This window comes from Myotis lucifugus, unplaced genomic scaffold (genome assembly GCF_000147115.1).
Source record: "Myotis lucifugus unplaced genomic scaffold, Myoluc2.0 scaffold_2, whole genome shotgun sequence".
NCBI lineage: Eukaryota > Metazoa > Chordata > Mammalia > Chiroptera > Vespertilionidae > Myotis > Myotis lucifugus.
The window spans coordinates 18,179,799-18,204,287 of record NW_005871050.1 but is presented as its reverse complement, the minus strand read 5'-3'; the positions used below and the strand labels follow the sequence as shown (position 1 = coordinate 18,204,287).

Here is a 24,489-nt window from a genome sequence, read left to right as displayed (position 1 = left end):
TAGCTGTTATTTAAAAAACTGGTATGGCTTAGTGGTTGAGCGTCCACCTATGAACCAGGAGGTCACAGTTTGATTCCCGGTCAGGGCACGTGCCCAGGTTGTGGGCTTGATCCCCAGTGTGGGATGTGCAGGAGGCAGCCGATCAATGATTCTCTCTCATCATTGATGTTTCTAACTCTCTCTCCCTATCCATTCCTCTCTGAAATCAATAAAAAGTATATATGTATATTTAAAAAAAATAGAAAAGATGTAAAACAGTAAGTGCTGGGAAAGATGTAGAGAAATTGGAACCCTTGTGCACTGCTGTGGGAATGTAATATGGCGTAGCCATTGAGGAAAAGAGATTGGCAAGTTCCTCAATTAGTTAAATATAGAATTACCATATGGCCCAGCAATTCCAGTTCTAGGTATATACCCAAAAGAACTGAAAGCAGGGACATGTCTAGGTGCTTGCACACCAGTGTTCATACCAGCGTTATTCATAAAAGCCAAAAGGTCCAAACAACCCAAATGTCCATCAGCAGGTAAACAAAACATGGTATATCTGTACAATGGAATATTATTCAGTCTTTAAAAGGAATGAAATTCTGACACATGCCACAACATGGATGAACCTTGAAAGCATCATGCTAAATAAAAGAAGCCAGACACAAAGAACAAGATTATGTGATTCTACTTATATTAAGTACCTATAATAGGCAAATTAATAGAGGCAGAAAGTAAATTAGAGATTACCAGGGGTAGGGGTGTGTGGGATGGAGGGATTAGCATTTAATGGGTACAGAGTTTCTGTTTGGGATGATGAAAAGATTTGGAAATGGATAGTGGTGATGGTTGCAAAACAATGTAAGTTACTTAATGTCACTGAAGTGCACCCTTAAAAATTGTTAAAATGGTAAATTTTATGTTGTGTATATTAACATAATAAAAAACAAAGTTGATTATGCGTTTCTTTTATTATAACAATAATAATTGTGCTAGAAACATTTCAGGAAAAAACAGAAAAGGAAAAAAGGAAAGAATTACCCATAATTCCATCACTCATTTGACCACATTTACTTTTAACTGCCCTCCTTTTGTCAGTAGAAATGACAGTCACTTTCTACCACTTCCTGAATGGGTGGTACAATAGCACCTACTCATTCCTTGGTGATATTTTGGTGCTCACAAACAGAAAAGAAGTAAAAAAGGCCACTGAGTAGTGAAAACCATGGCAGCCACTGCAGGCCGTGGCCGCATCGTGATCGTGGGAGCTGCTGCTGGCGAGAGCACAGGCCGGCCTGGCTTCTAGCTACAGTTTTTTTTTTTATATTTTATTGATTTTTTACAGAGAGGAAGGGAGAGAGATAGAGAGTTAGAAACATCGATGAGAGAGAAACATCGATCAGCTGCCTCCTGCACACCTCCTACTGGGGATGTGCCCGCAACCCAGGTACATGCCCTTGACCGGAATCGAACCTGGGACCCTTCAGTCCGCAGGCCGACGCTCTATCCACTGAGCCAAACCGGTTTCGGCCTAGCTACAGTTTTATGGGAAGTATATAAAAGGGCTTACAGGTCTGCTCATTCTCATGCTACACATTGAGCTCTGAAGCAGCATCCCATTTAGTCATCATTCAAGTCCTCTTTATACTGGGTGTGGCTCTTATTCTCGTGTCCACTTTCAGCCATGTTGTCCCCTGAATACCTCGGGGCCTTCCAAAAGAAGCTCTGGCCACAGGTTCTTGAGGGAGAGAAAGATGCCACAGCATCACAAGGGGCCGCCTCTGCCTGTTTGCCTGATGAGCACCTCATTTACAGCCTGAAAGCTAAGCGGCTGCTCTCTGGTTGTGGTGTTTACAAGAAAACAGGGCAAGCCTTTGAAGTGGCCAGAGGCTGAGGCTTCTACAGAAGATGCTAGTACATTCCTGAATTCCAGGAAACTCTTACTAGGCTAGGCCTCGATTGCTCCCTCAGAGAAACCTCCAATGGTCAGAGGAAAGAGGAAAAGGCTCAATGGTTTAGCAGGGAATGGGGCAACCTAACAGAAAGCTCGTAGGCATTTCACGGCATTCTGCTTTGAATTCTGGAAAGAGATTTATTTGCTTTTCTGCTAGAAAACAGGATATTATTTAAATGTGGGATGAGAATTGCATTGTAGAGAGTAGATTTAGATGGCAAGAAATCCTTCAGCTGGCCCATCCTCTGCCTTATATATATTTAAAGCAGAGAACCAGTAATCCTGTTTTCCCAGAATTATCTTGATTGTGAAATATGTAAGCAGTGATGGTGAAGTAATTACACTGATCTTCCTCCTTAAACACAGTGGAATTCCTCATGCAAACATATGCTGTCCCTTGAATAGTCACCACTATAGGAGGCCACTGTTTCTCCCTAATGTTATTGCTCAAAACATGGAATTTCCCCCAGAAAGAGTTTATGGGTCATATGAGGTTACCAGGGCCTTTATGATAAAGTTCTCATATGTATTTATTTTTATCGTTAGATGAAAGTCTGTATTTTGATAATAAAGTAAAACTATCATTTACAATAAAAACCCTGACTTCTATTGGTTTAATTACATTTCTCTAAGTCTATAATGACATCATTGTTGCTGTCTGCCCCCCCCCCCCCTTTTTAGGCTGGGGCTTCACATAGCCTATTGAAATCTCTAGAATTTTTAAACACCTTGTGTGAGAAACTTGGATAAGGATTTCCCTCTGTTATTTTGGAGGTAGTATGTCATGCACACAGGAGGTGCTCAATAAATATTTCTTGGTGGATGTGTCTTGGATTTTTGAACATTTGTCCCAAATTCTTTGTACTGTGAAGTTTATCTTATATTATTTGGAACACTGTAACTATCAGAAATCAACAGTGTGAATCCCATGTGGAGAGAGAAAAAAATAGAAACATTAAAATGCCAACAGTAGTAATCTATGGGCGTGGGATTCTAAGTGACTTTTATTTTCCTTTTAAAAATTTTTGATTAAAAAAATGTTTCCCCCACATTAGAATAGAAGTTTCATTTTTTCCAATTCTTCTTTCTTTTTTAAAAAATATATTTTTTATTAATATCAGAGAGGCAGGGAGAGGGAAAGAAAGATAGAAACATCAGTGATTAGAGAGAATCATTGATTGGCTGCTTCCTGCATGCCCCACACTGGGGTTTGAGCCCGTGATCTGGGCATGTGCCTTGACCAGGAATCGAACTGTGACCTCCGGTTCATAGGTTGACACACAACCACTGAGCCACGCAGGCCGGGTTCTTTCTTTTTTAAAACTGAATAAATTTGACAAGTAATGTTGTGTATGTTTAAGGTGTGCAAGGATTTACTTTGATGCATTTATATATTGCAGTATGATAGCCAGTGTAGCAATATTTATCACACTTACGTAATTATAGTTCAGTATTATTTTCTGTATTACAGTGTACATTGGATCTCTATGGGTTATTTACTACTCATTACAAATTTGTACCCTTAAACACCATGACTATTATCCCCACCCTCAGTCCCAGATTAAAATTTTTTCAATGAACATGTATTTTATAATTATACAAAACCAATACATCTTATATAAAAATAATGTAACCTGTTTATTTGTGGTTAGTAAGGCAGTAGATCTTAAACTTTCTTGGGTCACACACTCCTTTGAGATTCTGGAAAGCTCTGGCGCCTTTTCCTAGAAAGATGTACACAGAGCATTTTTCATATAATATCAGAGTTTCACATCCCATGTTGCCCATCCAGAGGTCACTTAAGACCCCAGATTAGGACTCCCTTTCGGAATGGAGAAAGTGGCACCCAAAAAGGGGTTGGCTGCCAAATAAATGTGGAAGGAAGTAGAGTTATACGTGTGTTGTTAACATCAGTGTGGGGACATTTGATTTAGTAGCACAGCCTTTGGGTCAGGCTATGTAATTCAATCAGGAGGCTTTTTTAAGAGAGGGGATTTTCCATCTGTGAAAGCCCAAATGTCCTGTTCTTCTATAGGGTAGGGAGCTAACCCGGTATTAGTAAAACCCTTGAGGGTGGGACTGAGGGCCCAGCTCAGCCTAAGGTTTATGTCTGTGTAAATGAAGTCCCTGACAGGATTTTTACCAGCAGCAGCAAAGAAAAATAAGTGAAGATGGGGGTGGTGTGCATGGGGGTTGATCCAGGGCTGGGGATTGGTGGTAGATGTAGTTCAAAATGGCAAGGGGTTAGTAAGAGGACTATTGGCCATGGTGGGGGGGTCCAGGTTGAAATGAGAATGAAAATAAGGCAGGAATGTACTGTCATATTGAAAGAATGGGCTTATGTTAGTCTAGCTGGAGAATGTACTGGGGAGGAGGTATAGAGATTCTTTTCTGGGAAAAGAATAATTTTGTTGTTACGATGGTTCAGCCACATGCTGTAGGTAGAGGCAGGGTTGTTCTAAGTCTGTCTCATGGTGGCATTAGCAAGGGATGAGGGTTAGCCTTGCAAAATTCTTAGATCAGGACTTGGGGGAGTGCTTCTTACTGCTGGGCATGTGTGACGGGGATACACTTTGGATTACTTTTAGCGGAAGAAGCAAAAAGATGTACCTGTGGGCACATTCAGTAAACAGTAAATGTGAGCTGGAGGAAGGGAAAGATAGGGAGAGAGAGGCTGTTTAGGAGAAAGTTTGGCAATGGGGAGGGAAACTATTATCAGCACAAATGGAACTTTGCTTGAGTCATCAACTTTCTGGTTTAATTTGAATGCCCAACCAACACGATTTTCTACTTCCTGACACTTTACATTTCTTCTTGAAGGTGTGCCTGGTTCTATGAAAGTTTTATATATGACATCGTGAGTTTACCAAAAGAGAAGCCAATGGGTGATTATTTATGTTATGAAAGTGTTCAGTAGCAGGCCTCCTTTGAACAGCTACCCAGATGTTTGTATTTCAGTGAATATTTTGTAAATTGTGGTCATCTTGAGAAATTGGGAGAGGCAGAAAATCTTAATGCTGAAGGTTAGAAAGATATTGACAATGGATTTGTAGTTTGCTCATTCAATCATTCAAGATAGAATTTGGGGGAGCTGGGGACAGAGCAGTGAATAAGAGAAAGACTGCAATTATAGAGCTTTCATTTTGGTTGCGTGGCGGGGGGCGGGAGACAGAAAAAGGAAGTGGACAGGCAGTGCACCTTCAGCACCTTGTGATAGGGCTGGGATCGGAAGGAAGTACAGGTACTAGCTCTGGGTTTGAGGAGGTGGGTAGCAGTGGATAGACAGAGTGGCCATTTATACCTAGAAAGATTGGCAGCTTATGCAGTGGGGCTGGGGGAGAACTATGCAGAGGTTTCAGGATCAGCCAAGATGGCATAACAGGCCCATTAGGAGATTATCCACTGTGGTTGGAAGGCCTGGGCTGGAAGCTGGGGGTGGAGGTTGGATCTTAGAAGCCTTGAACAGTTTGAGCTTTTTCCTGCACGTTATAGGGAACCATTACAGGGGTTTAAGCAAAGGAATACTGTGATCCAACTTATGTTTCATCAAAAGTGTAACTGTGCGGGATCAAATTAGCCACTGAAAAGGTGTTGGAAAGCCCTGCCCATGTGCCTCAATTGGTTGGGCGGTGTCCTGTGCACTGAAAGGTTACTGGTTTGATTCCAGTCAGGGCACATGCCCAGGTTGCAGGCTCAATTCCCAGTAGGGGGTGTGCAGGAGGCAGTCAGTTGATGTTTCTCTCCTTCTCCCTTCCTCTCTAAAAATCAATTTAAAAATATTTAAAAATTTGGGGGGTAAAGAAGAGAAGGTGTGAAAACAAATTAGGTAAGTGCAGATTGGTAGCTGATCTTTTTACAATGAAATATTCAGGCTGATTTAGTCTCTGTCACACAAGGAAGATGCAAGTATTTCTCCCTTTCAAAGAAAGGCTCTTCACAGATACAGCTCCATTTTCCTCAATAGTTTTGTATGCTAAAGAATAGTTTTCCATAATTCAGCATATTGCTCCTGGAAAATGTAGAGAATGGGGCAAATTTTCAGCCTATGGTATCATTTTATGGATTAATTTCCATTAGAGCTGACCTTCTGGCTTTATGTGCATAATAAATATGAGTAAAACATCTGTTCATGTCATTCCCCTGCTTAAAAACCTCTGCTGGCTCCCCATCGCCTACACTAGGAAACAGTCCAAACTCATTGCCTGGGCATACGGGGTCCTCTGTAAACATGCCTTTCCAGCTCTTGTTGGTCCTTTCTCCCTATTCTGTTCATCTTCAGACTCTGAGCACATGCTGTTACTCCATGCTGTTATGCTCTCTTCTTTGCCTGGAATGCCTTTCTTTATTCACCTTGCCTGCCATGAGCATTTTTATTCAGTCCTTTAAGGTTCAGCACACCTGCTGCCTCCTCTCTGAGCCTCCTTCACCAGTGGATGTAATGTCTCCCTTACCTGCGTACCTGCAGCACTCTCTGTGTCTCCCATGCTAGCCCTTACCCCATCATATTTTAATTCTCTCGTTAGTGGTCTATCTCTCCCTTGAGCCGATGAGTTCGTGAAGTATAAGGCCCATACCTTGTCCATCTTTGTTTTCACAGCTTTGTAGCCCACTTCCTGGTTGATACTCAGTGACTTTATGGAGCTAGCTCTGTGCTTGGATTTCTGTTTATAAGATCTCCAGAAGAGCCCTCAGGGAACGATGGGGCAACCTCACTTTTGTACGTGGCTGGGCAGTGGGATCTATGGCTACAGTGTAGGATCCTCAGACATTAACACCTGACCATTCTAGTGAGGAGCACCATGGTTTCTGTACTGTCTGTACTGGGGACTTACCTCTTACTAAACATTAGAGGGACTTTTTTAGTTATGGGGAAGCGAAACTGAGTAGGTTATTATTAAAGAAAAATTTTCAATTGCAGTTGACATTCATTAGTATGTTTCAGGTATACAGCACAGTGGTTAAACATTTATATAACTTATTAAGTGTTCCCCCAATATTTCCAGTACCTGCCTGGCACTATGCATATTGTTGACTATATTCCCTATGCTGTATTTTACATCCCCGTGACTCTTTTGTACCTGCCATTTTGTACTACTTAATCCCTTCACTTTTTCAGTGGGAAGGTTATTTTTCTCTCTCTTAGTTTTCTTAATAGCTTTGCAACTCACCCATTTAATGTGTATATTTCAGTGGTTTCTAGTATATTCACAAATAATGGGCAACTATGACCACAACCAATTTTGGAACATTTTCATCACTTCAAAGTTTTTTACTTAAGACTTTCAAAAAACTTTTCATAAGGGTCAACCCCTGAGACACTTCTTTCAAATGGTATGTCTGGTGACAGGACATTTGTCAATAGGGAGGGAATTGGCTTAAAAAAGGAAACAAAGATTATAGATAGGGCAGGCATTTTTCTAAAAGTGGAAGGTGTGTAAAAAAGCTGAATAGCGAAGGGATGATTGTACAAAGGATGTTAATCTAGCTAACTAAATCCACAAACCCATAGAACATCAGTGCACTTTACCTTTACATTTTGTTCTGCTTAGAATGCAAGGTATGTTATGGTTCTGTTTATAAAACTCAGGAAAAAAATCAGTGAGATTTTTTTGTTGTTAAAAGTTTACAGTGGGCACCAAGATCCAAGGCAGGTTATAAATTAGTTGACAGGCACAGAATGAATATGATCTAATTTCTCCTTGCATGAATGAATTATTGCAATAATTTTGTATGTCTGTGTGAACTTGTTAATTCTTTGATTGTTAGGAAGAAAGCCATTATGTATAACCAAGGCACATTTTCTCTTTTTGTCAATAATGGTTTGCTAAAGAATTGAAAGAGTGTTCTTCTATTTTTAAAAAGGTACTTTGTCATTTTCACAATTTATTCAAGGCTTTCTTTTCATTTTTACCTCTTTTTGTCTTATCTCTGAGTCATTTATATGCCTATTAACACAAAATGAACACAAAAGGTCAGGAGTGATTGAATGCAAATCAGTTTTCCTACTGTCAGCCAGCATATTGAGTAAAGTTAAAATTATTGGTTAAAATGAAGTTTTGGGGTATAGAGTTCATCAAAATTTTATTTATTCATTAGCAGATACTCTAGATTATTGCATAATATTTGAGTTGACTGTAATAAAAACTACTTGCTAACTGAGTTGGAACTAATATAGTATGTATTCAGACTTGCTTATTTCATGACTTTAAAAATATATAACTTTGTTTTAAGTTTTAAAAAATAGTTCTTCAGTTTGTATAAATAGCTAAATAGACTTGGAAAAGGGAAATCATTTGGCATTTAAAAAGATTTCCTCCCTATGCAAAAACTCTAAAGAGGAAAAAATGTGTTTTATTTTTTCCTCAGTGTTTCTATATTAGATTTAAATCTTATTTTGCTGATTCTTAGAACAGTAAATTGTTTCTAAATTAAAGCTGGATATGCTAATTAGTTCTGAAAGCCTTAGTTAGCAATTACTTTTCCCTCTCATTGTGTGCTGCCATTTTGGCTTGGAAGGCATATGCATGTAAGATCAGTCTCTTTGTATTACTCAGCTGGTTGTCCCTCATGAGCCACAAAAGCTTCTGGCTTTGTAGTTCTCAGGGCTCTCTGCTAAGACCTGGTCCCCTGACAATATCTTACTGGTTCTTTTTTTTTTTTTTTTTTTTTGGTAATTCGATTCTTACCCACTGGAAGTTGAGTCAGCTTACCCCTTCCCCCAAAGTAAAAGACCTAAGGTGCTAATCCCTATTCATTGATGGCAAATGCTAAATTGAAAGTAACAGTTTACAAATGCAAAACTCCTCATCCAATTGCATTACACACTCTCTAAGCCAGTCATGCTCAGCATCATCAGGTTGATGAGAAGGCAAGATCTCAGTTCGGTTAAAATGATAGGGAAGTTTGAGGAAGCTTTAGCAAACCCTAAAATGCAAAGTCAATTCAAGGAAATGAAAAGTGGTAGGAGCGAGGGTGGAGAAATGTTTTTAAATTTAGTTTGTATCATGGTTAAGAGCTCTGATTCTGGAGTCCATCAGATATAGGTTTGAATCCCATCTCCACTCATGTGTAACACTAGACCTGCCTGAGTCTCAATTTCCTAATCTGTAAAATGGGCATAATAATCTCCCTTGCAGGGTTTTTGAAAGAATTAAATGAGATAATAGATATAAAATGCTTAAGCAAGTGGTAGAGAAAGTACAAGGCACTCTATTCCTCCCTCCAGAGGATTACAGTCCTCCTAAGGAGACTATTAGGCAAACTACCCACAACGCTGTTCTGTGTTCTATATCAGTAAATGCCACAGTGGTCATAAAGGCAATAAGGGCTGTCAGAGGAAGAACACGAGTCAGAGTGTGGATTAGGGTTAAGCATGACCCAATGGGTCTCATGAAGTATGATTTTTTCCCTTACTTGTTAGCTTTAAGAAAGGTCAGTGTCTTGAATGCAATTTGTACGTGGGATTTTGTGCCAAGATTTGCTCTGATAAACAATCTATCAAAATACGTTCATCTGTTTTGCTAAGTTGAGTTGTACTAATTAAAAAGATGGCCTCCCCTCCCCTAGCATCATCACCAAGTTATTTTAATTCAAAGGATCTTCAGTACTTGGAGTTCCTACTGCGAAAGAGGAAATGAAATGATCTGGTGAAGGTAATCTTATGATTTAGACAAGAAAAGGTCATAACAAAGTCAAATGCTGTTTATTTTGAACATTATGAAAAAAATTCCATATATTTATGGTTTATTGCCAAGCTGTGTAGGGTCCTCCTCTAGAAATCTCTAGTGTGTCGTAGTGACATTTCTCTCTTCTGTTAGTCACAGCACAACTTTTGCTGCTCCTCATTCTCCCACTCTTGACAGTTATTTAGTCTCTGATCTTATGGAGTTTTCAACAAAAGTAGAAGACAGCATGCAATTTGGAAAATACTGATTCATTTTCTTGTACGGAGATGGTCAGGGACCACAAATACCCATACAGGGACGTTTTCTGATTGATATAGATGTGGATAGATGGGCTTGTACACGCGAGCATGCAAAAACACTTGTGCATTCGCTTTGCTGGAACAAGATGTGGCAGTGAGAGAGTATGACAGATGCATGGAAGCCAAGTGGGGCTATAAGTTACCATAGCTTCAGTGATTAACTAGACCAGGGGTCCTCAAACCACGGCCCGCAGGCCACATGCGGCCCGCCAAAAACATTTATCTGGCCCGCCGGATGTTTTTGCCGCCGCTGCCTGTTGTTTAGCAGCCGACTAGTTTTACTTTAAACTATAGTCTGGCCCTCCAACGGTTTAAGGGACAGTGAACTGGCCCCCTGTTTAAAAAGTTTGAGGACCCCTGAACCAGACTGTCTTGGGTTTATTTTTCTCCCCACTAAACTGTGAGTTTTTCAAGGGTAGAGTCTGGTTCTTTTTCATCTCTACATTAACAGGTGCCAGCACAGGGCTTAGAGCATAGTAGGGACTTGATTAATTTCCCTTACACCCAACTCTCTTTTCTGCATTGTTGGAAATTGCATGCCCCCAGTGGCCATTTTGAGCACAAAGTGTTATTTTTAAGATACTCTCTTTTGAGAAAGCACTCCAAAGTGTGCTACAAATGTCTGAAACGAAAAGGGAGCTGGATGCCCAGAGGGTTTAGAGAAATCCCCAAGAGAAGGAGGTGGAGAAAGGATGGGAAGAAGAGACTCATTGAGTAACCCTCTCTTTTTGAGTATGTTATTTCTTTCATAAGATTGTTATTTTCAACTAGAGGCCCGGTGCATGAAATTCGTGCACTGGGGGGAGGGTCCCTCAGCCCGGCCTTCGCCCTCTTGCAGTCTGGGACCTCTCAGGGGATGTCCGCCTGCCGGCTTAGGCCCGCTCCCCACGCAGTCTGGGACCCCTCGCTCCTTACTGATCAGCTTGCTGCTCCTTAGCGCTGCTACGGAGGCGGGAGAGGCTCCCACCACTGCCGCTGCACTCGCCAGCCATGAGCCCTGCTTCTGACTGAGCGGGGCTCCCAGAGTGCACTGACCACCAGTGGGCAACTCCTGCATTGAGTGTCTGCCCCCTGGTGGTCAGTGCACATCATAGTGACCAGTTGTTCTGGTCGTTCTGCCTTAACAGTCACTTAGACTTTTATTATATAGGACTAGAGGCCCGGTGCACAAAATTCGTGCTCGGGGGAGGTGTGTGTGTCCCTCAGCTCAGCCTGCACCCTCTTCAATTTGGGACCCCTCAAGGGATGTCCGACTGCCCTCTCACAATCCGGGACTGCTAGCTCCCAACCGCTCACCTGCCAGCCTGCCTGATTGCCCATAACCGCTTCTGCTTGCCAGCCTGATCACCCCCTAACCACTCTCCTGCCAGCCTGATTGATGCCTAACTGCTCCCCTCCCAGCCCGATTGCCCCTTACTCTCCTACCCTGCCAGCCTGGTCCCCCCCAACTGCCCTCCCCTGCAGGCCTGATTGCCCCCAACTGCCCTCCCCTGCCGGCCTGGTTGCCCCCAACTGCCCTCCCCTGCCGGCCATCTTGTGGCGGCCATCTTATGTCCACATGGGGGCGGCCATCTTGTGTGTTGGAGTGATGGCCAGTTTGCATATTACCTCTTTATTAGGTAGGATGAGAATGGGCTCAGATGTCATTGAAACTGTAGTCTGACAGCAATACTGTGAAAATGAGCTGCTAACTTTTGGGCAAAATAATTCTCTTTCTTAAACCAGCTGTTCTCTTTTTTGCACTGAAATTTAATTTAGTGAATTGGGTGATGGTGGTAGTGCAGGGAGATTTTTGAGTTGGCCCTGTGCCCCACTGCTAAGCTTTCTGTCTCCTTCCCAGTGCTATAGGAGGGATTCTGTGAAGCCAGTGAGTGTTCACTTTAGACTTGCAGAAGACACATTCTTAGAATTCTTAAGGAGAACTTGTTTCTAAAGTAAAAGATTTCCCAGGAAACTAATGACCTTTGGTGTAATATCTAAGCAGAAGTAACCCAGCCTTATTTCACATTCTTGACTGATAAATATCATGCAATTATTATTGCTTTTTAAATGAAATTGAAATTATATGGTTGTGATTCTAATGATAGCATAAATAGGCTTGCTAGTCATGTGAATTTTTTAAATATATTTTTATTGATTTCAGAGAGGAAGGGAGAGGGAAGAGAGAGAAACATCAATGATGAGAGAGAATCATTGATTGGCTGCCTTCTGCACGCCCTACACTGGGGATCAAGATCACAACCCGAGCATGTGCCCTTGACTGGAATGAACCCAGAACCCTTCAGTCTGTAGGCCGATGCTCTGTCCATTAAGCCAAACCAGCTAGGGCCATGTGTATTTTTAAATGTATGTGTGTTTAGATGAGTGAATATCTACATGGCACATAAATATTTATTTTAGGATTACCAGCTTGGTTTTATATTTGTACAGATATAGTTCAGATAATGAAAGATTAATCATCCTGTACAGGATGCACAGGAATCACCACAAAATCATTAAGTCTAAGTATTTGATGCTGTTAATGACTACTAGTTAGGATCCATGTTTCCTCTCCTTGGACCAAGAAACCAGACTGTAACTGAATCTGCACTGATAAGTTTCCTTTTTCACTGTCTGTCCTTCCACTCTACATTAGAAATCAGAACATTATCTCCATTTGTAGAATCATATATTTCTTCAGTTTTAGGGCTTACACAAGGAGGAAGTCCATTTAGATTTGGTCCTTAGTGGCCTGAGCAAGCCTGGAAGAGTGCACTGTGTCCCAAACCATGGTACAAAGATGACATTTTAAATTTTATTTTGTTAGAGGTTTGGAAAAGACTGATTTATTTTCTTGTATGAGGATGATATAAGATTACTGTTTCAATAAAACTATTTCAATAAAGAAGAGATTTGATTTGAAGAAAAATATGAAATACTAGAAGCCTGGTGCACAAAAATTTGTGCATTCGGGGTAGGGGGGGGCGGTCCCTCAGTCCAGCCTGTACCCTCTCGCAGTCCGGGAGCCTTTAGGGGATGTCCGACTGAGGTCACTGCTGCTCCTCAATTGCCATCCCCTCCCTCTGCCCGCTGGCACGCTGGCCTGGCACCACCTGCTTGCCGGCTCCACCCTCTGCCGACCAGTTGTTCTGCTGTTCGGTCGATTTGCATATTACACTTTTATTATATAGGATGTGCTATTTCAGAAGATGTGCCAAAATTTTTGACAATTGTACGTAAGTCAACTTTGGGAAACACTGCATAAGAAAAGAAAGAAGAATCTCAGAGAGAAGGGGGTGGGTGGGTGGGAAGAGATTAACCAAAGAATTTATATGCATATATGCATAATCCATGGACACAGACAATAGAGTGGTGGAGGCCTGGGGCGGGGTGGGAACCAGGGAGGGAAGAAAGGGGGAAAAGGGGGGCATCTATAATACTCTCAACAATAAAGATAATAAAAATAAAGAAAATAAAGAAGAAAAGAGGAGCAGGATTCAAATGTGCATTTGAATCCTGGTTCTGCTACTAAATGTAGACAGCTGATCTTAAGCCTCTGAGCCAGTTTCTTCATGTATAAGTTGAAATGATAGTATTTTCTTTGTCTAGTGGAAAGGTTTTGTATGAAATAGGTAGAATGTATATTGAAAGTGGGGTTCACTTTTGAAAATTTTTATTTTTCAATTATAGTTGACCTTCAATATTATTTTATATTAGTTTTAGGTGTACAGCATAGTGGTTGGACAATGATATGAAAGTGTTTTTTTAAGACTGCAAAGTGATCTTCAAGTTAAACAACAATAACCTGTAATATCACTAGCAAGTTATTACAGGAGAGATTAGGACATCAGTGAATGAGAACTTTCAAAGGCAAACTGTTTTGTTTTGTTTTTTTCTCTTTCATGGTGAAAACTGAGTAGGTTCCAAATTTCGGTTGACGGTTTTCCTGTCACTATTTAGGAAGAGAGAAGTATGAAACATATGCTTGCTTCTCTCCAGATTGTATAAACACGTTTGCCTTTTACTTAAAACTGCTACAGAACTGTATAGCAGTGCACAGTGGGACCTTGCTATTATTTGAGTGTTTATAAAGTACTGTTTATTACCAGACAGTTTCCTTGTTGTGAAAAAGCACCTTTAGGGCCAATTTGTGCACAAACTGGCAGGAAGGAAAACTCTGAGAGAATGATAGCTTTATTTAGGGTAACCCTAATAATAAGTCAAATAATAAAATAATAAATAAGGTTAGATAAGGGATATGTTGTAGACTGCAAGGCAGAGCCACCATTAAATCGTAAATCGAAAAGTCAAAGGTGTGCCTCATCTTGGATGCCAACAGAGTTACAAGAATCCAATTGGAAGGGAAATGTAAGGTGCTGTTCTTTGGGACTGACTCCTACTATAGCCTCTCTCTTCCACTTCTAGTTTGAATTGTGCTTTTAATGCCTGGGAGAGGGTTAGAGTTCAGAATGGGGATTGGAGGCAGGGGTGTTGTGGCTCAGCCCCTCCTCTTTTCTTTAAAAGATGAAGTCTGATTCACAGGCCTAGATCTTTTATTAGGGGAAGCTTTGTGGACCCAGAATAGCCACCCGAACTTTTTCTGTAATTGAGCTAGCCCTGACAAAAGAAGTAGGAGTGAAGACCCAGGATGCTTAGTTTAATCAGTTTTCAATAAAAAGTGAAACCTTGTTTTCTATAAGATGAACATATGGCTTTCAAAACACATGGGGAACTATGAGTTTCATTTTTAGAAGGTATATACTGTGCATTTAAAAAAGTGATTCATGCCCTAACCGGTTTGGCTCAGTGGATAGAGCGTCGGCCTGCGGACTGAAGGGTCCCAGATTTGATTCCAGTCAAGGGCATGCACCTTGGTTGCGGGCACATCCCCAGTAGGGGGTGTGCAGGAGGCAGCTGATGGATGTTTTTCTCTCATCGATGTTTCTAACTCTCTATCCCTCTCCCTTCCTCTCTGTAAAAAATCAATAAAATATATTAAAAAGGGATTCACTTTGACATATGCTTTTCCATATTAATTTGTCAACTACCTTGCAGTGCTGGAAAGGAGCATTTTCTTTTTTTTTTCCAAAGTTACTTGGAGAAGGTACTTGTGAAATTATTGTATGGAGAGATTAACAGATGCAAATCAACAGGTTAAACATTGAAATTTGAGGACCATTTTTTGCAATCTGTATTAGGAGGATGCTTGGCACAAAGGCAAGACTTTGAAATTATTTTCAGTGCCTAAAGCTTGCCTTCTTAGATACGGCTTTATTAATTTAATTTTTCTGAGAAATTGATCACAGACTTTGAGTGTTAGAGCTAGAAGCTGCAGTCACAGTTTCCTTTCTCTTGGGGTCCATGCGAACATGGTACATAAGGGACAAGGAGTCCAATTTTCCTATTAGAAAATCTCTGAGGTCCCCAAATAGGATTTTTTTCTATTTTGACTCAATTTTCATAAGTATTCACAAACATGATAGGGGTGATCTGCTTGATTTGATCTCACGGTTCTACAAGTCCAAATTTAGGACTTGAAGTGAAGTATACCTTCGTTAGGAAATTTTTCCCTAGCTTTTTTGAGGTATAATTGAAAAAGAAAATGTACATATTTAAATTATACAATGTGGTGATTTAATATATCTATACATTGGGAAATGATTACCACAGTCAACTTAATTCACATCTGTCACTTCACATAGTTAACTTTTTTTGTGTGTGTGGTGAAAACTTTTTCAGATCTACTCTCTCAGCAACTTACAAGTAAACTGTTGTCACCATGCTGTACATTAGATCCTCAGAACTTATTCATCTTACATTGAAAGTCTTTGACCAATGTCTCCCCCATTTTCCTTTAACTCTCTGCCCCTAGAAACCACCATTCTACTTACTTTAAAAAATACACATTTTTTATTGATTTCAAAGAGAAAGGGAGAGGGTGAGAGAGAGAGAAACATCAATGATGAGAGAAAATCATTGATACCTCCTGCATGACCCACACTGTGGTTCGAGTCCACAACCCAGGCATGTGCCCCGACCAGGAATCGAACCAGTGACTTCTTGGTTCATAGGTGGATGCTCAACCATTGAGCTGCACCGACTGGGCTCTCCTTACTTTGTTAAGATTCCACATTAAGTGTTACCATACAGTATTTGTCTTTCTGTGTGTGGCTTATTTCACTTAACACAATGCCTTCCAGATTTATCAGTGTTGTCACAAATGGCAGGATTTTCTTTTTTCTTGTGACTGAACAATATTCCATTGTGTGTGTTTGTCACATTTTCTTATCCATTCATCTGTAGGGACACTTGAGTTGTTTCCATGTCTTGGCTATTGTGAACAATACTGTAATAAACATGAGAGTGTAGATATCTCTTTGAGATAGTGATTTTATTTCCTTTGGATATATGCCCAGAAGTGGGATTGCTGGATTATATGGTAGTTCTATTTTTAATTTGTGGAAGAACCTCTGTACTGTTATTGTTAGAATCTTTTAGACTTGTTGAACACTGATTCTTATTGGTGAGAGTGTTTTATACTTATCTTTCTAAGTAATCTTATAGAGGAAGCTCTGAGATGCCTTTCAGATATGGAACTGTGCTATAGCTGTGACCTGTTGTGAACCAATTAAAAACTGTTATCAAAGGATTGTGTTGATACTTTGTACTAGAAACTGCCTTAGATACTTTGTACACAAATATAAATATAACCCCATAATCCATCATGATGTTAAGTTTTAATATAATCTTAAATTCATCTGTTACTGAATGTTCTAGGTTCTGAGATTTTGGCAGTGAACTATAAAGGAGAATCCCTGTTCTTAGATAGGCAGAGAGGTAAATAGATGGTATGTCAGATCATGGAAGTTTAGTGAAGGAAAAGATGGTAGGAAGGTAGGTGATGGGACTCTATTCCAAGATCAGTACCTTGAACATTAGTAGGTTTGTTACTTCTGAGGGGAGGAAAGGCTGCCTGAGGTAGAGAGAATAGCACCTTTGTAGTCATAGACCAGTGGTCGGCAAACCGTGGCTCGCGAGCCACATGCGGCTCTTTGGCCCCTTGAGCGTGGCTCTTCCATAAAATACCTCGTGCGGGCGCGCACATACAGTGCGATTGAAACTTTGTGGCCCATGTGCAGAAGTTGATTTTTGGCCTGGGCGAGTCTATTTTGAAGAAGTGGTGTTAGAAGAAGTGGGGGGGTGTCGGTCGGTCAGTCAGGGGACGGAAGATGCGGCACAGGCGTACCCTAATTAATAACAGTGTACCTACTTATATAGTTTAACTTTAAAAAATTTGGCTCTCAAAAGAAATTTCAATTGTTGTACTGTTGATATTTGGCTCTGTTGACTAATGAGTTTGCCGACCACTGTCATAGACCCAGATTTGAATTACAGCTCTGAAGGTGGGCAAGTTACTTAACCTGAATTCAGTTCAGGACTTCCTCACCTAAACATGAGGATAAAGATTAAACCTATTTTATAGCATTGTTTTGAGTATTACATGAGAAAATGTAGAGAAAGCCTTGGAGTGATGCCTTGTATATAGAAAGGCTCAGTAAATGCTTTTAGCACTGTTATTAATAAATCATATCCTAGATTACTTGGAGTCACTGACCCTGCTCCTTGTAATTTTAGCCTCAGGATGGGGCCCTACTATCAATGCCCAGGTCGCCTGGAAGTCCAACAGGGATCCACTGACTTTGCTACTTGGAACCTCACCCTTTTATGCCATGACCATTGGATCAAGCATCTCTTGTACCTGTGCTTGCCCTAACTATGCCAGAAATTGATACACCCTTTGGACAGTGTGCCTGGTACAGAGTAGACACATGAATGTTGATACTTTCTCCCCAGTTACTCAGTGAATAGTGCATATTCAATAAATATCAACTTTTTGTGTTACTTTTTAAAATATATTGATTTCAGAGAGGAAGGAAAAGGGAGAGAGATAGAGAAACATCAATGATGAGAGAGACTCATTGATTGGCTGCCTCCTGCACACCCCACACTGGGGATTGAGTCTGCAACCTGGGCATGTGCCCTGACCGAGAATCGAACTGTGACCTCCTGGTTCATAGGTTGATGCTCAACCACTGAGCCACGCTAGCTTGGCTGTGTTACATTAAATTCAATAAATTTTGGAAGGCACATGGATAAGCAGAGTACAGTGTCATCTCACCAGAACTCTTGTCTGTAGCAGAGAGGTCTATGTGTATGTATTTGTTGTGTGTGTCTAGTTATGGAGGATATATCTCCTGAAAAATGTCTCCTTTAAGTGCTTATCATCATCTGTAATCTCTTCTCTTGTGAAATAATGTATCTTTAGCACCTGGAGAGAAACTTACCTTGTGAGTTTGACCATATTAATTTTCCCTTTATTTCTTATTAAGGAGAAGACCAAAGTTGTTGAGCCCTTGGACTATGAGAATGTTATCTTGCAAAGAAAAACCCAGATTTACAGTGACCCCCTCAGAGACCTGCTTATGTTTCCAATGGAAGACATATCCGTGAGTTCACAAGCACTTTTTTTTTAAAAAAAGAAATAAAACCCTGCATTTGCCAAGCCAGTTTTTACAGCAAGAATGATCCTTGTCTTCTAGATCTCGGTGATAAGTCGTCAGCGCAGAACAGTGCAATCCACTGTCCCAGAAGATGCTGAGAAAAGGGCCCAGAGTCTGTTTGTCAAGGAGGTAAGAGGCTGAAAGGTTACAGAGGAACATTCATCGTATATTTCAAATATTCTTCCTTTTATTATAAATGGAAAATAAAATTGCTGTTACTTTAACTGACCTACATAAGTCTATATGATGTGATACAGAGATTACAGCTTAAATACTTTCACAAGTAGCATGTGTTCTTAGTCTTTTTCTTTTGGATTTGAATATTGTCTGCACTTGGATTCAGTGTTGAAGAGAGCATAAGAATTGGCATTTATTGCTGCCAATTGGTTTAGAGCAGTGATGGCAAACCTTTTGAGCTCGGCGTGTCAGCATTTTGAAAAACCCTAACTTAACTCTGGTGCCGTGTCACATAGAAATTTTTTGATATTTGCAACCATAGTAAAACAAAGACTTACATTTTTGATACTTATTTTATATATTTAAATGCCATTTAATAAAGAAAAATCAACCAAAAAAATGAGTTCGCGTATCACCTCTGACACGTGTGTCATAGGTTCGCCATCACTGGTTTAGAGAAACACAGTCAATCCCCAAAGGAATATCCAAATACCAAAATTTCCCAAGTGATTTTTAAGTTTTACAGCTCATTACCTGATTTTTAAAAAAATGGCTATATGTATACTTTTTGTACATATCAAATTAAAGATTTTTCTTTCAGTGTATTAAAACCTACAGCACAGATTGGCATGTGGTAAACTACAAGTATGAAGACTTCTCTGGAGACTTTCGAATGTTGCCATGGTAAGTACAGAATTCAAGTGAAGCCTTCAGAAGGAGAATTACTAAGCATTTTATCTTTTTTTTAACCACTTGTGAAACTTCTTAGTTATAATTTATGGTAAAGCAAAACCTCAAGCAACCAGCATGTTTTGTAAATGCAATATTTTGGGTAACTGAATATGTCTTCACTTTGCTCACTGAAATTCTTTCCAAAATGTATGAGTTCACTTTTTGGCTTTGGTCTATCTGTATTGACCATAAAATGATCTTTATTTGATTCTGGATAACATACTGAGTATTTTCCAGTGGTGTCAATGAAAAGGCTAGAAAATATATGGCTCAATTTGATGACCCCAGATAATCGCTTGACAAAGTGTATCTCTTTCAGTTGAGTTGAAGGACCACCATGAGTACAGTGGCTCAGGAGTCAGACAGTCAAGGTTCCAATTTTATTTCTACCATATACTTGCCGGATGACCTTGGGCCAGTCACTCAGTCCGTTTGAGCCCTCATTTTTTCCCCCTTTTCTCATCCATAATACTGCCAACCTCACAGGGTAGCATACACATAAAGTTTTGGAGAAATAAGACTTTGTATATCCTTTTATAGTTTTTAAAGCACTTTCTCAGAGGAGAAAACTGAGTCCTAAAGACGTCCTGTAAAACTGACTCCTAAGGTGACCTGTTGGAGGTCATACACCAAGCAGATGATAGAGTCGTAATTACACTGTTGCTTTTTAAAAAATATATTTTAATTAATATTTTGAGAGAGAGAGAGAGAGAGAGAGAGTGAGAGAGAAAGAGAGAGTGAGAGAGAGAGAGAGAGAGAGAGAGAGAGGGAGAGAGAGAGAGAGAGATATCAACTGGTTGCCTTCCGCATGTACCCCAACCAGGGATGGAACCTGCAACCTGGGAATCAAACTGAATTCCTTTCTGTGCATGGGATGACGCTCAACCAACTGGGCCACAGTGGCCAGGACACTATGTTGCTTTTTGACCTGGGGAAAGATAAGGTTTTGCCACCAATAACAGCTCTGGTACACATTCTTTGACAATTTCTGTCCTTCCCTGATAAAGTATCTGGGCTTAGTTATATCTTTGCTGCTGGCTGCACGTGTGGGAGTCCTTATATAAAAGGTAATATAAGTTTAGTCAGAGGAGAGAATCTGAGTTTGGGAAGGAGAAAAGAATTTCTCCTCTTCATGTCTTGGCATTTTCTTGTGAAAGAAAGAAGTCTTTCTTATTATGTTATGTTTTTTGTTCTGTTCAGTGTTTAAGACAATTCTCTTGCATTTTCAGCAAATCCATGAGACCAGAAAAGATTCCCAATCATGTATTTGAAATTGATGAGGACTGTGAGAAAGATGAGGTAAAGATTGGGGCCACTGCACTGGTTTCTTCAAGGTCCCTTCTATTGAGAGATTTCCTTAAGAAAAGATGAGGGGAAGAATTATATTTGAATGATCCATGGCCAACTTTTAAACTAATTAGATATTTTTTAAAAAAGTTGCATTTACAAATGGAATTGGGGGGAAAAATCAAGTGAACTGGGCTGTGATTTGTATATAAACACTAGAGGCCCGATGTACAGATTTGTGCACTGGTGGGGTCCCTTGGCCTGACTTGTGGTTATTGGGCCGAAACTGGCTCCCTGACATCCCCCGAGGGGTCCCGGATTGTGAGAGGGCGAAGGCCAGGCCGAGGGACCCCACCGGTGCATGATCGGGCCCGGGAGGGGCTGCAGGAGGGCTCCAGGGCCCTCACCCAGTCCTGATCGGCGGGACCCCAGCAGCAAGCTAACCTACTGGTCGGAGCGTCTGCCCCCTGCTGGTCAGTGCACGTCATACGAATGGTCAGACACTTAGCATATTAGGCTTTTATTATATAGAATGTTTTACCACCTGTGAGACATGCTTGTGGAGTTGCTTTTCCTACACTGGGCATGTGATGTGATGATTCATCTGGACTCTCCTGCCTGATATATCCCTCAGGGGACAGATGGCCCGGATGTCTGTGACATTTTGAGGTGCATTTTGCTTGTTGACATAATGCAGAAGATTTTCCCAGATGACGGCTCATACAATTAAGTAAATATTGAGTGCCTACTGTGTGCACAGCATAGAGTCTTTCATTTTAAGTTTAATCAGGCATCCTCTTGGAGGGAAGGGACCGTTAGGCTTCGATTAGAAACTGGAGCAGGGCCTAGTTCGTGTCCCCCAAATACTATTTGATTAGATGCCTGGCTGTTGTTTCACTGATGGTTTTTGCTCTTTTCAGGATTCATCTTCTTTGTGTTCTCAGAAGGGTGGTGTGATAAAACAAGGCTGGTTGTACAAAGCAAATGTAAATAGCACCATCACAGTTACCATGAAGGTAAGAAGTACTTATAGTATTTCATCATTTTAAGGATATTCTCATTAGTAGCCTGTCTAGAAAGAATATTTCTTTAAAAAATTTTTTACAATGAACCCTAACAAAAAAAACTTTAATGAGAAGATTTTCACAGATGTATGCAATTTTAAAAATCTGAAGTCTCAGGATGAATTAAGAAGTGTAACTTTAAAAGAAAAGTAGTTATTATCTTCTGAATCAAGAAGTTGAAAAAGGAGACTTTCAGAGGAATGAAGAAAATAGCTTTGAAACAAAAGGGCATCAAAGTTTCTGTTTCTTTTATTTACTTACCAGAGGCCCAGTGCATGACATTTGTGCATGGGTGCAGTCCCTAGGCCTGGCCGGCGATCGAAGTGTGAGTGTCTGGCATGGAAGAGCAGGTCCCAGCTGACCTCTGGGCCCTGGAAGGCACCTCAGCCCCTAGGCCCCCGCATGCCCCTCCTCTGTCTGAATCAAGGCACCCGAGTCCCCATGAGGAGATGCAGTGAGCGTGGCTGGACGCCGTGGTTGGGGGCACAGCATGGGCCTCTAGCAGCGCCGCACAGAAGCCAGCAGGCAGCACGCTCTCTCCCGGCTGGCCTCACAGACCGGCTCCTGCGTGAACCCATAGGGAGCCCTACCGGGCCCTGCAGTCCCAGTGGCTGTGGCCAGGCTTACCCAGAAGAGGCAGCATGGGTGTGGGGCGGGCTCCTCATGGGCGCCGGGCACCTGAGTGCAGGGGCATCCCCCACGCGAGAGCCCCGGCATCCCAGGGGAGGGTAGCAGGGGGAGTGAGAGTGAGCTGGGTGAACACACCGCATTCTCAACGCACCTCCGTCCCTGTCACCCCCGCCCCCAAGTAGCCGGCGAGAGGTCACAGTGAGTCGCCAACACTTGCCATGTTTTGTGCCATCCCCTGGTGGTCAGCACATGTCATAGTGAGCGGTCGAACTCCCGGTCTCCTGGTTGAATTCCCGGTTGAACGAACGACCGTTCGAGGGGACAATTTGCATATTAGGCTTTTATTATATAGGATTTTTATTTCTCAGGTACAGTTTACATTTTATATTATTTCCTATTAGTTTCAGGTGTGCGGCATAGTGGTTAGCCTATCATATACATTACAAAGTGATTCCCCCTATTTCCAGTACCCACCTGGCACCATACATAGTTACTACAATGTTATTGAATAGATTTCCTGTGCTGTACTTTATATCCCTGTAACTATTTTGTACCTACCAATTTGTGCTTTTACCTTTTTCACCCAGCCCCCCAAACCCCCTACCTTCTGGCAAAGATTTCTATGTGGAAATAAATGTAATGTGTGGAGGGAAAATACATGGTTATGTAAGATGGGGGTTTCTTGCCTCCGATAACTTCCAGGCTAGCTAGATACAAAACATATCAAATTAACTACTACAGAAAGCAGTACATTAGTACTGTCAGAACTAGAGAGTTTTTCGTTTTGTGTAAAATATATTTTTATTGATATCAGAGAGGAAGGGAGAGGCAGAGAGAGTTAGAAACATCAATGATGAGAGAGAATCATTGATCGGCTGTCTCCTGCACATCCCCCACTGGGGATCGAGCCCGCAACCCTCACATGAGCCCTTGACCAGAATCAAACTCAAACTCAGGACCCTTCAGTCCCTAGGCTGACACTCTGTCCACTGAGCCAATCCAGCTAGGGCACAACTAGAGAGTTTTCTAGTTTGGTCAGAATAGTGGGTCTGTGTAAGGGCTTTGTCACACAAGGTAGAAACAGAGAAAGGGATTACATTGTGCAGGGCCTTGAATGTCTCAGACATGAGGTTGGCTTTGTTTGGTAGACTGAAGAACCATTAAAATCCAAAGGTAAAACTAAGAAGCTCCTTGGAGATTCTGAGCTGGGAAATAAATTATTCTCTGATACCCCAATAGAACCGTTCTATCAGATATTCAGTATAAGATCATGTGGTTTGCTGAAGATGATTCACACTTCCATTAAGTTTTGAAGGTCATTCTGTCTTGCACATTGCCTGCAAGCAGAAATCATAGGTATCTACCAAGGAAAGACTCAAATTTTATCTTGATTTAATATCTCACTTGCTGCTTTCCATTTAGTGGTCAAGTCCTGTTCTCACTTTCATTTTCAAGCTCTGGAAATAATGAATAATAAGTTCTAGGATACTTCTTATTTGTCTCCTGCACCTAATCACAGGCCTTTGCACATGATGATAAGAGAATCTATTTAGTGAGTATGTGCCAGGCACCATACTAAGTGTTTTATATTCTGGATCTCAATTAATCCTCATGGAAGCCCTGTGTTAGAGGTACTATATTATTAGTTTATAGATGTGGAAAGTGAGGCACAAATAAATTCAATGATTAACCCAAGGTCACACAACTCCAACTTTTCAGAGGTGGGATTTGTACCTACACAGGCTGATGCCTGAGCCTTTGCTCTTAACCAGCACACTCTTGGTGCTCACTGGCTGAGTGGGTGAGTCGCAAGTCTTTATTATATCTACTGTAAGCGTTACCTGGGTAAAGGAATGCATATGTGAAGGTTACAATTCTGTGCAGGTTATTAGAAAATGGTTCTATGGTTCTTAAAAAATATGCTTTTATTGATTTCTAAGAGAGAGGAAGGTAGAGGGAGGGAAGGACGAAAGGAGAGAGAGAGAGAGAGAGAGAGAGAGAGAGAGAGAAGGAAAGAAAGAAAGAAACATTGATTGGCCGCCTTCCATACACACCCTGCCTGGGGATTGAACCTTTTGGTCTGTGGGACGATGCTCCAACAAACTGAGCTAAACTGGTCAGGACAGCTTTATGGTT

General features: G+C 41.1%; 1 protein-coding gene across 5 annotated transcripts in view; it reads left to right on the top strand.

The window, feature by feature from the left end:
• Window positions 1-24,489, top strand: part of DOCK11 (dedicator of cytokinesis 11) — a 190,179-nt gene that overhangs the window by 26,912 nt on the left and 138,778 nt on the right. For 4 of the 5 annotated variants that reach the window (XM_023758478.1, XM_023758474.1, XM_006082189.3 and 1 more), the window contains exons 2-6: window positions 18,293-18,409; window positions 18,503-18,592; window positions 19,242-19,324; window positions 20,602-20,671; window positions 21,580-21,675. In XM_023758478.1, the coding sequence (XP_023614246.1) occupies window positions 18,293-18,409; window positions 18,503-18,592; window positions 19,242-19,324; window positions 20,602-20,671; window positions 21,580-21,675 (456 nt within the window). Of the gene's footprint in view, window positions 1-18,292; window positions 18,410-18,502; window positions 18,593-19,228; window positions 19,325-20,601; window positions 20,672-21,579; window positions 21,676-24,489 lie in introns of those variants that run through there. The other variant, XM_023758485.1, reaches the window with a different exon arrangement.